Here is a 15,310-nt window from a genome sequence, read left to right as displayed (position 1 = left end):
GCTGGTGACTGTGAACTTTTTATTTCAGACTTGCTCATTTTAATTTTTTTTTTTTTTTTTTTTTTTTTTTTTTTTTTTTTTTTTTTTTTTTTTTTTTCTGTTTTCATGGTAAGAAAATACTGCATGCTGTGTTGCTAAGCTGCCTGTTGCAGCAGTCCTCTGAGGGGATCTGGGATCTGCAGGTGGTCACGCAATTAAATATTTCTTCATTCACGTTCGCCTTTCCCTCTGGATGACTTTGGCTCTGTCACTAATGGAGTCTGACAGGAGTTTTCATCCAAGCAGTAGTGAAAAGAGCTTGTAGATGTTCATGCCATCAGACCCAGTGGCAGTCTGGATGGCTGGAATTTTTCACTAATATGTCAGCACTGAACAAGACAAATGCACAGTTTTATTGTGCAAACAGAAAACTATTTTTGCAAATGTTTTTAAAACTCCATTTCCTTAAAGAAGGAAAGGAAGGGCACCATTTCCTTAAAGAAGCTTCTGTTGTAGGCTCTCGTGTCTTCCCTGTCTTTGTGTGTTCATCATCCTTATCAGTTAAATAATTTTCTTTTAATTAGTGAACATACCTACTTATTAAAGAAGTGTCAGGCAAGAAAAGGGGCTGGTGGATTCACCGGAAACATTTTGAAATATGTGGTCTCGTTTTGAAAGGCTTTGATATTTAGAAAGATGAGGCAAATGTGGTTGGAGAAGAAGACATAACCAGAAAGAGATCCTTGCTCCTTGGTAGGAGGACAGGAAACCTTCACAAAAAGGGAACCAAGCAAGCAGCTGAGGGACAAATACCAACCCTGTGTGCACAGTTTCATTGGAAACCTGCAGATACTGCTTTGGAGATCTCCAGTGACCTGCTCAGCTGGCTCTTGTTTCAGGATCCCAGGCAAAGCCTGGACTGCAGCACTTCAGGCACATCACCAAGCATTTAGCAGACTTTACACCCAAGGAAATACTGTCCAGGAGGAATCACGAGGTGCTCCCATTAGTCTGTAAGCTGTCTGCTTCTGAAAATGCAGTATTTGTGCTGTTTGTGAGAGGTTTAGCATTGCAGTGTCTCAGAGCTGGGTGTATCATGGAAGGGCGTGTGTGCACACAAGTCTGTTCTCTGTTACACTGCAATATCTTACAGACAGGTACTTCTGTCCTGGATAGGTTCAGATACTAATTTTGGGAAAGTTGTAGTTTACTTATAGGCCTATAAAGTCCTTCAGAAACAGATGTTTTTTGTAATGCCTAAAGCTTCTCTTTGTATCTTTCTGGAGATAGTAATCTGACCAATGGAATGACTTGGATGATATAGAAAAAATCTATTTTTTTCCCTTTATATAGAGATTTTCTTTAAAATGAAAATTAGTTCCCCATTATTAAATCATATTCAGGAGTCAGGATTTCTGTTTGAAATACTGATTCCTGGGCTTTTTCCTAAGAACTTTTTTAGATAGGTGACACTGCTTGCTCTTTGTCAGACTGCAGGTATATTCTGTAGGTATGGTTGCAATGTTTGCCTTCCCTTCATCTAAAATGAATCTTCAAAAATACTTCATTGAGGGATATAAGAAAAGGCAGAGCATGTCCACCTTCTTGCAGGTGTTTCCCAGGTTTTGGCTTTATGTGTTTTTCTCTATTGATGTCATTCTTTTTCTGAGGACTTCCAAGATCTTTCTGAGCAGGACAGCACAAATCTTTGTTTCAGGTGTTTGGCTGGAAGGTTACCTGATATACAGGCAATTTAAATATCCTTAATTTTATTTATTTTTTAAAATGTGCAAATATTTCAGTCCCTTTTTTCTTCATTCCAGCATATTTTGATGTGAGAGAGGAGAGGAAAGACAAGATAGAGGGAAAGAGAGAGGAGACAAGGAATCTTCCGTGGCCTCATTGAAATCTGGCTGACAAAAGTATCACTTTTTTTTTAACTTTAAAATATTAACTAGATAAAAACGGAATACATCACCTGCCTAATTGTTTTTTAGCGCTGCAGTCCCAGAGCCCCTTTTCCATGGAACCAGCTGGTCACGAGTGGGCAGCACCACCTGCTGGCATTGCTGGCTGGAACAGCTCAGAGCTGCCTGGAAATGGGAGGACAGCATCCCTGGGGCAGACCTCGTGTTCTGATGGCTGCAGAGGTGTGGAGACAGAGCTTCAGGGATGCTGCTGCTCCTCAGGGACTCAGTGCCACCCTGCTCTTCACTGCACCTGGCACTCGACCTGCATCACTGATTGCTCTGGATAGATCTTCATCATGTGCTGCAGCCACAGAAAGATTAGGAGGAGTAATTCAATCTCAGTGGATCATGTGGCATGAGATATCTGGCATGAGACATTTCAGAGGTGGGAAATTGCTGTTAAGTAGTGATCAAGTTGGATTTTGTCCTTTTCTGCTGCTGAGCTTCTGAGTCTCACTCTGTGCTCACACAGTGCAGGCAACAGTAGAAGAGCTCCACAATAGTGCTGGAATGCATCTGTTTGGAAACAGAAATTTAAAACATCACTTTTAAACCATGTTGCCAACGATAATAAGCAAGGGTGATTGTTGCGGGTGACTATAAAGAACATGTGGGCAGTTTCCTGAAGTTTCCCATGCTGGCCAGTTGTTCACCCATGGATGGACTGGCCCAGGGCAGAGATACACAGTAGAAAAAAACACTCCAGGACTTCTCCAGCATTTCTCTGAACTTCCTTTGGTTTGTTTTTCAACGTTTGGAGATTGTTATGGTTCAGTCATGTCACAGATGGTTGCTGTAAATTCTCTGGGGAGGAGATGGATAGGAGCAAAGGATGAATTTCCCAGTGCTTGCTATGGTTCCCTGCCAATGCAGATTATAGCAGTGTGCCAGGGGCTGCAGACCACAGGCTTTCTTTATCACCTATCAGTGAAAAAGTGGCAGTGGGGAAAAAAACTCCTTTTACACTATAGATGAACAAATGCTAAGGCAAGGTGGATTAAAATTCAGGTTTCTAGTACCATTTGGGTGTCATTTCCATGCTGGTAGCACTGCAGTAGGTGCAGGAGTTGTGCTCGCCTTTGAGAGAGCTGATACTGAGAGTGCTTTGTGGTGTTAGTGCTCCCCATCAGAATTAGCTGTCATCTGTGGTTTATGATTCTTTTCACCCTTAATTTTTATTTCCTTTAATGAGTCCCAGAAGAATTATCTTTCATTAAGAAAAACTCTTGGTTTCTGTTCCTGAAACGAGGTCTGAGGGGACACCCCATGCAACTGCAGGTAGCTGAGCTCTCTGTTGCTACTGGGTTTCAAAATCTCCCCAGGGAAGAGCATCCCTTCTTCACCTTTTTACTCACTGTAACATGAATGGCTCCTGCTCATGTGGGGTCAGTGCCAGGCGAGCATCCCCTTGTTCCCTGGTCCTGCTGCTGTGGTGTCCTGGTGCTCCCTGGCAGCGTGGGTCACTGTCACTGAGCTGGCCTGTGAGCTGCTGGTCCCACTGAGCGCACACATCTGGAGTGTTTGAGCAACCCCAGGGGGGCCAGGGCCATTCAAGAGCCACTGAAGCCTCAGTGGTGTTTGGACAGTTCTGTGGTGCTGCAGGGACAGCATTTAATGACACAGTGATTTAACCCATCAATTGCTCAAAAGCTCAAGTGGTGCCAACTCCGGTCACACTGAGCACAGACAGAGATAATGAGCTTACTCAGTGGGTTCATATTTTATCTTACTGCTGTCAAATATTTTCTTACCAAAATCATTGGCTGTCTAAACTGCTGAGTTTATACAAGTCCATTGTAATTCGTGCAGTGATTAAATATTAAACCAGAGTTTATTTTCAGAGGAAATAAATTTAGAGCAGACCACTTTGTTCTTTAGCAGAGGATCTCTGCTCCTGTCAGCTAGGAGATGGAGCAAGCATTCTTCCCTCTAATAGCATAATTATTCAAAAATGTTTGCAAGGATCTCTTTGTAGAATTGGTGCTCTTGCTTTAGTGTCATTCTTTCATTTCAAAATGTGGGTAAGATTTTTCAGATTCAACAGCTGACAAAGTGATGCAGGTTTGCAAAGAAAATTTGGAGGAGAAAGGGCCCAATTGCATGTGAGAGAGTTATTAATTTATATAGAAATCTAAAAGTAAAGATGCTTTGCCATGCCATTTAATTTTAAAGATTTACAGAAACCTTTTTCTGGTTCTTAAGAAATTGTAACTGTTCAACTTCACAGAGACCTGAGGTACTGCTTACAAAGCAAAAAATTAACATAAGATTAGATACCATCAGTTTCTTAAGCATTTTTAACACACAGCAGAAAATGCTTTTATTGCAATTAATGCCATTTTTAGCATTAATAAGTTTTGAAAAAGAAACCTACTTATTTAGCAAATTTTGAGTATGCCCTTGCTCTTGCAGCACAAGACAGGAAAAAAGCTGCACTCTTGGGTTTGATCAGGTGTAGCTATTGATGCCTTGGCACGTGGGCACCTGTGTGTGTGTGTGTGTTTCCATGTGAAACCTAGGAAAACATCTTTCACTAACTTTCACTGTCATTTTCATACCATTTCCTCTGTCGTTCTTCTCCTTTTTTCCATCTTATTAGCATGGATTGGAACTTTCTTTGGGGAAGGGACAGACAATCCTTTGAATGCACAGTGTTTCCTGTGCTCTAATGGGATGTCTTTCCCTGGTGTAAAGGTCTCCCAGGCCTGCACCTCGAGTGCACTGAGCACATCATTAATCCAAAGTGTGCGCTTGCCGAATTTCCCCTTGAGCAGGCAGCAGAAATGTCTGTGTCTTTGTGCTGAGCGAGTTTGATGTGCTCTAGTGGCCGTGAGTGATGAAGAGGAAGGAGGGATTCTCTTTGATAACGTCGCCAAGTCTGCCGTGGACCCCTTTGACACGTCCTCGGGCTCGGTGCAGCTCATCGCCATCAAACCTGTGGCCCTCCCTGCTGTCCATGCTGCTTCAGAGAGGAGCCAGGAGTCTGCCATCATCAATGGGGAGGTAAGGACTGCCTGAGAAGTGTCTCCAGGTGTTTCCTTGGCTACAGCCACAACTGGAAGGATCTTAGGCTGTTGGAGTTGAGGGCTGCTAGGAGCTTCTAACCTTTACGCTACATGAAGTTCCATTAGCACTGTGGGCTCGGACACCTGAGAATTTAAGATCTGCTCTTTCACAATGCACCTGTGAATGCCTGCGACCTTGGAGGAGGTGATTTTCTATATTCCTACCCTTCCAGGGTCCCTCTCTCCTCTTTAAAAAAGTGAGTTATGAAGGCAGAAATCAGAATAAGATCTTTTCCTGTGTGAATTCTGTGGCTGGGTATGAAAATATGCATAGATCACCTGGGTGCCCTGCTGATCTTTCTGTACTGAGCACTGTATCTCAGTCAGAGTGAGAAGGGGGGCAGTGGCACCATGGCCTGGCTCTGCACTCCAGCCTGTGCACAGAGTGCGCAATTGTTTTGAAGGAAAAAAGTGGGATGGCACAAATGTCTGCTCCAGATGCTGGCCAAAAAGCATGGTTTGACTGCAATACTTATACTCATGTTTTGATGTAGATTTAATCAAGACCAGTCAATTTACAAAGGACTGAAGCTTTTAAGAAGTTGTTGAACATGATGGGAGCAAGCCACAGAGGTGCCTTGTTTACAAACTCACATTGCAACAGTCATTTAAACAGCTAAAAACAGTTTAAAAGCAGCAGGGAGGGCTGCTGCCAGAGACACTGTAAAAGACAGAGGTCCCATGTGGGCCCAGATTATTGCAGCCTGTTGTGCTCCATTTCATACTTGCATTTTAAGTTCTGATGTGCCACGTAGCTTCTAACTCAGAGAAAGACTTATTTAGCTGTCAGCATCTCTTTTCTGTAAGGCAGCAGGATGACACTGCTGGTGCTGTGTGCACCTGTACACACACACTCCCTGTAGTTTGAGGAGACTGTAGAATTTGACTCTGAAAGCTCAAAGCTCAGGTAAATCCCTGGTTTCTGAGTAACTTGCAGTTTGAAGCAGGAGGGAAGTTTTTTTCTGTACTTAGGAGAAACCACGGGACTAAGCTCTACCAGGATGGACCAAGCACTCCTTTTTTTAAGGTTCCTCTCTGACAGGAGCCTGTTAGAAAGTGTATAAACAAAATAAACATTTGATGACACTTCACTGGAGTTCTTCCCCAGCCATCAGTGGTGACTTGTTTCAGGTTTTGTGTAGTCAGGGGGGATGTCTCTGTACCCCAGCAGAGTTTTCATGGGCAAGCTGTGCCCCGAAGCACGCGCAGCGCTGGGTCACGGCAGTTGGCTGACACTACTCTTGTTTTTCCTCAGTGGGTGTCTCTGAGTCACTGTTGTAATGGTACACAGTTTTTTAGGCTAAAATTATTTAACCATCTGCCAAGCCATAAAAATGCAGTGACTCTGTTCACTTGCAGTTCCTCGCTGCTTGCAGATGGCACGGTGTGCTACAGAGGGATGACACACGCGGCGCATCAAACACGCGCTGACGAGATCCTTTGGAGGCAGCCAGCCCACCAGCAGCCCTGAAACATCTTCTTGCCTTTTAGGTGAACAAGGCTTTGAAGCAGAAGTCTGATATAGAGCACTACCGCAACAAGCTGCGCCTGAAAGCCAAGAGGAAAGGGTACTATGATTTCCCACAGGTTGATAATAGCAAGGCGCTGACAGACAGGAAAAGGATGTATGAGAAAAACCAGAAAGAACTTGACCACATTTTGGATCCAGATGCAGATGTCTCGTCTCCATTTGCTGAGCCGAAGAACAGGTGAGACATTTTATTTGCAGTTCTTCAACTGGCAGGAGAGTTGATGTCCTGGGATCAGAGGGGCCATTTTAATGAGCCAGGTGTTTGTTGTATGGTCACTGGTCCCTCTGCTTTATGAAGAAAATTCATACAGCCCGTGGAAAACATGTTCTCTGGTAAAACTGCAGTGTGATAAACAAATGAAAGAAAAACAATAAGGGAAGGGACTGTTGCAAGTTCTTGTGAGTAATTCTCAAAGGTAAACAGAAAAAGCGGTAGTAATGTTATTGGTGATACTCAGAGCAGACTTTAGGCAGGAAGTTAGCATCTGAATTGGCTCTTTTTCAAAATATAGTGGTATTACTGTTTTGTTATTATTTTAATCTGAATGTAACTATTGCAGAGGGCATGAGATAGCAGAATGAGTGCATTGTCCCTGTAGGTCCTGCAGAGATAGTATCTGTAAGATGTTGTGCATGCCTGTTTTTGGTGATCTCCCTTTGCCTTTAACAGAGAAACTCATAATTTGCTCATCTGTCACGTGAAGCTGGCATGTTGTATAACATTACCAATGTTTGATTAACACTTCACTGTCTCTTGAGGATGGCACAGCAGTAGCATTCAAAACCCCATTTTAGAAATAAGGGGGGAGTGCAGGTGCTGACTGTGCCTGAGCCGCTGCCGTGGGTGGGTGCTCTGTTGCTGGTGCTCTCTGGAACACAAACTGGCACATTGGAAAGAGGAGATCACACCAGTCCTACCCCAGGAGCGGCACAGTGTGCAGATTCCTCTTCCTTGGAAGTTCTGAAGGTGTGAGGGATGATAAAAGAGTGTGTTTGCCACTACATCTTGCACAGGAGGGCTCTGGTTCTTACTGTAATCAGGGACTAACATCAGTTGATCCATGAGAGAAAAAGGGATACTGAAGCATCTTTCTCCTGGAAATGGCTCTCACACCTGGAGGTACAATCTTGCATCCCATCTCCTGGAAAGCTCAGACCAGAATTTTCCTGTGAGTGTGAATGGACTGCAATCAAAGCGTTGCTGGTGACACAGGCATTGCACACAGTGCGACTGCAGCAATTACCCTCGGGGCACAGGCATGGAAAAGCCTGTAATGGGAATAACAAAAGCACTGTTGGCTCGGAATATGGGCAAAAGCTGAGATCATATGTGTTTCTGTAGGTATAGAGTTCAGTGGCCAAGGGATACTGCCCTGGAAGAGCTGTTTGCCAGGGCAGCAGAGGTGAGTGAGGAGAAGAGACTGACTCAGCTGTATGTTATGTTCTTACTGGATGTCCTGGGGCACCATTGCCTTGTGCAGTTTTCCAATTTATTGTGCACTGAGAAGGTAAGAAACGGAGCCTGTCCTTGCATGGGAGCCCTGCTCTGCACACTCTGTCCAGGAGGTACAGACAGAGCACTGGTAACCCATGCTGAGGAATGCATTTAGTCCAGGCAGCTGGAAAGTTCCCTCAGCACATTGGTGTGGCTGTGACTGGTTGAGGCATTAATTTGGATGCTCATTATGTGTCACATGGCTCACAGGAAGTGTTGAAAACATGAAACTGAAGCTTTAACACAGCCACGTGCTTTTTGTTAGATACACCGATGTTTGTTCATGTGCCATTTTTTGCTGTGTGTTGTGTGAATTTGTCACAGTCTATTTGAGCCAGTGAGCCCTGGCATGACAGAAACTGCTGGGAGGCAGGTGAACTCCTGTAGAGGAATGATTCCAGTGATTCCAGCTGCACCATGAAAGGCTGGCTGCTGGACTTGTTAAATATATTATCTGTATCCCCACATGAGGAGAGAGAATCGCTTCTGATGCACTTTCTGTGAAGACACAGAACACTTAATGAACTTTACAGGTGCTGCAGATGTTTACAAACAAACCAATTTTGAATTCTGTGCTAAGATTTCCACACTAAGACCTGGAACTGAATTTGATATGCTGCAACACACATGGCAATTATTGTCCTTATTTTTCTAACAAAAATAAGATGGCTAAAATGTTACACTGCTGGAGGAAAACCTTAAAAAATCCTACAAGGTAATGTGGGGTTTGGTTAAGGATAAATGAATCAATGCAATTGCATTTCTGTAATGAAATAAAATTGCTTTAAAAGCAATATGGATAAGCATATAATTAAAAAAAAAGATTTATATATTTTTCTGTTTTGAATCATTGTTCCAGCAATTAAACCCTGAAAAAATTGCAGTTTTAATAACTATCACTAAAAAACTAAGTCAAAGATTTCAAAGTTTCTAGGGAAGAGGTCTATTCTATTCTTTTCTGTTTTATATATATTCCTCTGACTTAAGTCACATTGATACAACACTTCCAAAACATATCAGAAAATAGGGATGCAGTTGATTACTTAAGGTTACCTTTACATTTTGAATTAGTTTTAAATTGTATTTAAAAGTGATTTACAAAGCACTGCTTGTAAATGATTTGATTTTTTTCCAGAACAAAGAGCTTTGTGCTCTTGGTACCTTTCAGTCATCAGTACCATAATCCTCATGTTTTAAAACATTCCAGCTGTGTTCCCAGGAGGCACTTCCTAACCCATTTGAATGCCAGTTGTTCCTGTTCATACCTCCTTTCTCATTAGTAAAACTCTCTTAAATGAGGTAATTGGCAAACTCAAGGTAATTTTAAGAGCCTACTGATGATATGCACTATTCTTGGATTTTCTTTAATAGTTTGTAATCAGGTCAAGAATCTGCATGTTGTACAGAGCTGTATGTTTGAATCCCTTAGAAAATATATCACAATTGCCTCAACTAAGTATTTACGGACCTATTGTAAAAACATATGAACTTTTGGAGACCTTTGATGTAAGAAGATGGAGATTGTCAGATCTAATTACCCTGTGCATAACCCTGTTTTCTGTTAATATCAATGGTACAGTCAGAGAAAGGCTATATAGGAAGAAAGAATTTACTCAATATTCTTTTGTAGGGGAAACTTATTCCAAAAGCTCTGCTTGCCTTCTGCTTTGGCAGTGCATTTGGGACTTTCAAACAGAGCATGGTGATCTGTGATCAAAGGTCACACAGGAGTTTTGGAACGTTGCCTTAAAACTGAGTACATGCCTGAGTAATTTATTTAATCAGAAGCGTGAAATTGGTTTTTTTTGTCCTACCTTTTATCCTGTCTGATCATGTAAATGTCCTACTTTCTGGATTTCTGCAAACCAGTTTCTGCTGCTCTAATCTGTCAAGGCAAAAAGTGCTGTTAACAAGATCTGGAATAACTGAAGAATTATTTATCAGTGAATTAATTTGGCCTGTCTTGTCTGTTCATTTCATTGATGGTTCTTGAGATGTTAAACCATGGAGTGACTTGAAAGTGTGATTTCAGACATAATAGTGCAACTTGTCTTACTTCACTATGAGCATTGGCAGGTCCTCTGTGTGAAATAAGCAGCACAGAGACACCTTAAATGGCCTGATCTAATTTTAATATTCTGAAGGGAGTAATTGCATGAGGCAGAAAAATAGCAGGGCTAGGCAAAGATAACTTTGTATCAGGCTCTAGCAGTGTAATTACTGTGTTAATAAATGAAGCTGGCATGCCATTTTTTCATGTGTTGCTGATCTACTTCAGGACTCCTCTGGAGTGTGCAACAAATGAGTAATGGCTTGATACAGTATGAGAACAACTCATAAACTCTGCTGGTGTAGAAGTAGCCTTCTTAACAGATGAAGCATAAAGTTCCTCTGCTATCATTTGGCAAACCCTCCTGCAGATATGTACAGATACGCTCTGTATTTCACAGAGGGATGCTGCATTTGTTTTTGTATAACCAGCAACAAGGGCAGAAATGATTTTGCTGAAGAGGTTAGTGGGTGTTTTGGATATTCAGTTTTATTCTGCCTTTCTATTGTATTTGCTTCCCCTTGGTTTGGAGCACCCAGCAGAGGAAGCTCAGTCCCAGGGATGAGCAGCACTTTGTCCCAGTGAAGCAGCTGAATCCCAGGAAGCACAGCTCTCTGAGAAAGCTGTGGCCAGTCACCAAACTGGCTATTTAAAACCAGCATCTTGCAAGCACTTTCCTCCCACTGCTGTGTCTCTTCCCGTTCCCTGTGCTAGGGATTTGTTTCACTGGAGCGTTTTCCTGCTTCTCTCTCAGCGCTCAGGATCAGCAACCAAAATCTCTGCTCCCCATCTGTGTGTGTGGGAGAGCCTGGTATTTTTTAATATGTTTTTTTAAATGAGTTTGAATTATATCAGCTGAAGTTAAAAGGGTGCTGATACCTTCTTGGGACATATTTCATCTGACAAGTTCCCACATACAATGTCCATGTCTTTTACGTAACTTTTATTTTCCTTAAACTGTAAAAAACAATTAATCATCTCTTAATAAGGTCACTGATTTCTAGTAGTTCATGTATGTAGAAAGAATGTCCTGTAACAAAGTGGCATTTTTATGAAATCATAATTTTAAATAAAAGGTGAGTATTGACAACTACTGCCTGTCATTATTTTTTTTTCATTTTACCATTACCATTTAATTTACATATTTTTCTTTTTCTTTTTTTTTTTTTTTTTTTTTTCCCCATTTTGTGTTTTCTAGGCAGCCACTGAAGAACTCAGTGTACAGAAGCAGGCAGTCCCTGAACAGTCCCAGCCCAGGGGAAACTGAGATGGATCTGCTGGTGACTCGAGAAAGGCCGAGGCGTGGCATCCGGAACAGTGGATATGATGTAAGTTTATTTGGTATAGGCAGGGAAATCTGCTCAGCAAAGCCTTGACTTGCTTCAGGGAACACTTGATAAGCCACAAGACAGATTGCCGTGAGATATTTAGTGTTGCAGGAGTTTATGTGCACTCAGCATCCTGAGAAAAGCACTGAGTCTTTCATGTACTTTATCACTCTACATCATCTTACAGACTGAAATGCAAACAAAACGTTTGCCCTAACCCCATTATTTGCCAAAGTATTAAATCTTGAATTTAGGTCATTCTTCTAAGTTGTGGCTACTTGACAGTGAGCTTTCTTCATTGCAATTAAAATCCTCTTTTTGTTCTGAAGAACAGCCTGGAGCTGCTCTCTTGATTCAAAAGAATGAACAGCCAACTTCTGGGATTTTCCCCTAAGTCCCAATGTCAGTGTTTTATGGAAATGCACTAGGGACAGGTATTGTCCTCTTGCTCCCATCAGAGCTGGGAGAGTTTTGGGTAGGTAAATGTCAAACCCAGCCAGAGGTGATGCTGCTTTGTGGTCCAAGCCAGCACAAGGCAGAGGAGTTGTCTTGTGCAGTCTGAACAAACGCTGGGTGCAAATTGATGCTGTGTGAACCCAGAAGGAGGATTAAAAATAGCTGGGGAAATGTTGGGTTTTTCAGTCCTTTGTCATGTGTACAAACTACTGTAGCTCAGCCAGCCCTGAAGATCAGTCCCTAGCAAGGGTCTAAACCATTCTGGAAAACAAGGAAGTTCACCTGTGGTTGCGCATCCTCTAAATATTGTAGGTGAAAAACATTTTTTGTGGGGTGTGGGATTTCATTATCAACCCTCTCTCTGCCACAAATGTGATTTTAGCAAGGAGAAAGAAAGCACCAAAGTTGGGGGGATGTGTTCAGGAAAGTTTAAACCTTTTACAAAATTCTTCAGGGCAGGTTGTAGTTGTCAGATTTCTGAAATGATTCCCTGCATTTGGACACTTCCCATCAGACTGCAGGAGCCGTGGGGCTGTGTGAGTGGGCTGACTGGTACACTGCTTTCTGAGGAATTAGGATGCCAAAACTATGCTAATAAAAGCTAGTTTTTCACAGGGGATATTTCCCTGGAAATCAGTGTTGAAAACATTCTGGGAGCAGGCACCGCAGCAGCTTTTAAAAATATTTCAATATATTGTGTATGCTATATATAAACCATATTTTAAAGAAAATTTGTTTAAAACCTTGGAAGTAGATTAATGAGTTTATGCAGATTCTGAAGTGTCCTCAGAGTAATTATAAGCTCTGAGATGTGTGCACATCATAGAAAAAATTGCTTTTGCCTTGCCTTTGGCACTGCAGTTGGGCGACCTGTCCCTGGCACAATGCTTCACTGATAAGTTACATAAAATCCCTCTGCCCGATGCACTGCAGATTCACTGCAGTGCACCTCTCCCAGCTCTGAATGCATTTCCCATCTGAAAGCACAGAAATGCTGCTGGGAAATGGGACAGGATATTGAAATTCAGCTACCAAGCCTGAGCCTGCAGCGTGGGCTGGTCCCCCACTCCTGTTTGAGGCTCCTCGGAGCTGTGTCTGACAGGCTCTGTCTCCCAGGATACCCACTGGTGGCTGCATCCATGGAATTCATGGATCTCACCAGCTAAACACCTCTGGAAATCTGACCTCTGAAAATGGGTGGGAAAGGGCTGCTTTGAGTGCTGACTCTTGTGCCCTTTCTCTTTCATACAGCAACACCTGGTACCCATTTTTGACATCCGATTTGTCATATTAAATGTTCCAGCCTTCTCAGGCTGCTGCTAAACTCTTCCTCACAGCATGTTATTTAGCAGCAAGTCCTGCCAAAGAATAGTGAAATCTGCATTTTTTAAGCAGTGCCAAATAATTCAATTTATGAATGAAATAGTTTATATTGCCTTCACATTGGGGGACTTTTTTTACAGCATAAAAAACTGTGGGGGGAATTTGAGCTGTTGCCAGTACACCCAGGTTGTGTGTTGAGGTTTTTCTGCACAACAACAATAATGATTTTATTTTTAAAGAAAAGAGATTGAGATCTCCCAGATTCTTTAAGAAAACTCCTTAAGAATTCCTCACTCATGTGCAGTCATGAAACCACAAGGTTTCCTTTCAATAACAAATTTCTAAATGATTTTCTAAAATACTTTCATTCATCATTTTCTAAAATTACTTCATTCTCTATAATTAATTTCTGTGATATTTCTCTGAATCGTGGTTCTGTTTCTCAGAGCTACTGGTAAAGATATGAGGATAAAGATACAATATTTTACATTTGTCCATATGGAATATGTAGCTTTTAATATTACTTTGGAGTGTACATTTTACTGTTTGATGTTCTCAGTATATTATTTGCCTTTATAGTGTCTTTTATAAATGAATTATTATTGAACAGTAGCTAGCTTTCCGTTTTAAAGAACCCCAGCAGGTTTTACTATCATCACCTTCAACTAGGTATTATATTCAGGAGACTTTATTAGCATGTTTATTATTTTCAACAAGTTCATGAACAACTGTGTAGAGTAAATCCTGTAATGAAAGATTCTAGAACCTCTAGGCTGCTCTGAAGAGATTTATACCAGAGCAGAAAATATTTAGGCTGTTTTTGCTATACAAGGAAGAAAATTACCTTATTATACATGTCTGAGAGATCAGTATGCAAAAGAATTCACGGACATAATTTCATTGATATAGCTAAATTAATGCAATGCATCCCAAAGTTTATAGATTAATGTTCACATAAAGAATTTTACTGATAAAGTTGAAGCAGCAGAATTATTCAAGAGGTATAGAAAGTCTGTCTCTCACTGCAGGGTTTTGTTTGCTTTCTTCATGTACCTCTAGTTCCTTCGATTATACAATAACTGTGCATGATTTTATGTAATTGTGGCCTCTACTTTTGATAACTACATGTTTCAATTGATAGGATAACAAATAACAAAATAACAAACAACACTCAGAAAGTGATAGGATTAATTGAAATAGATTTTAAAATATAAGGAAAAAAATTATTATTATTATTTTTCTCCAAAATCTTCATGTCAGCTTTTATATTGATAAATCAAAGCTGCTTTAAGGTTGGCTGCTAATGAGAATCTTGTATACACGTGATACATTTTAAACATTCTGTGGGGGTCTAATGGCTAGTGAGTTGTAGTAGAAAACCTGATTTATTTCAGCATTGGGTACTAATAGGTCTGTGTGGGATTCCACTCACATTTTTGCAGGCACGAGCAAATAGAAGAACCATGGTTATTAATCATCCAGTCAGGACATTATGATTTCAGAGGCTCTTTGGCTGCACTTACACAAACTACCATTACATTTTATAGTCAGCTTTCTAAAACGTGTCTGATCTGTATTTATTGGAGCAACACAAACACCAATGGAATCAAAATGAAGGAATGAACTTAAGGAATAGTTTTGAGTTGAAGATTTCCCACAAAGTTTTTCCATTTATGATCATTTGGTGCAGTTGCATTCCCCTTCCCCCAGTCTGATGTGTGTACCACTTGGGAAGCCTGAATTTGAGTCTGTGGTTTTGAATTTAGATAATATACCTTGTAACCATGACTATGTAAATTATGGTTAAATTGTAATTGGAAAATGTTTAATTTTTATCTTAATTTTTCTTTCTTTTTCACTGCCATGCTTTCATTCAATACAAAGTATAGCTATGCTTAAAACAGAGAAAGCAAATTAGTATTTTACTTAGATTTATTATCAGTTTTCACTACCAGTGTAACTCTTTTATGAGTGGCTGCTAACAGAAAAAGAACAGCAGTTTGGTATTTCCCTCTGAAAAGGAATAAATCTATTTTATGATTGTCCTACAGCTTACAAAACCTTGGGGGCACAGTCACTTATCTATTCAGGTGTAGAAAAACGCTATTATTGG

The 15,310-nt window shown here is 41.1% G+C and overlaps 1 protein-coding gene across 1 annotated transcript in view; it reads left to right on the top strand.

The window, feature by feature from the left end:
- KIAA1549L (KIAA1549 like) overlaps positions 1-15,310 on the top strand; it is a 106,044-nt gene that overhangs the window by 72,522 nt on the left and 18,212 nt on the right. Inside the window, exons 15-17 of the mRNA XM_041423250.1 lie at positions 4,774-4,952; positions 6,506-6,723; positions 11,289-11,418. Of these exons, the coding sequence (XP_041279184.1) occupies positions 4,774-4,952; positions 6,506-6,723; positions 11,289-11,418 (527 nt within the window). The remainder of the gene's footprint in view (positions 1-4,773; positions 4,953-6,505; positions 6,724-11,288; positions 11,419-15,310) is intronic.

This window comes from Onychostruthus taczanowskii, unplaced genomic scaffold, assembly GCF_017590055.1.
Source record: "Onychostruthus taczanowskii isolate IOZ18803 unplaced genomic scaffold, ASM1759005v1 scaffold76, whole genome shotgun sequence".
Lineage (NCBI taxonomy): Eukaryota > Metazoa > Chordata > Aves > Passeriformes > Passeridae > Onychostruthus > Onychostruthus taczanowskii.
The sequence above is the reverse complement of the archived record's forward strand: the minus strand, read 5'-3'. Positions and strand labels throughout refer to the sequence as shown.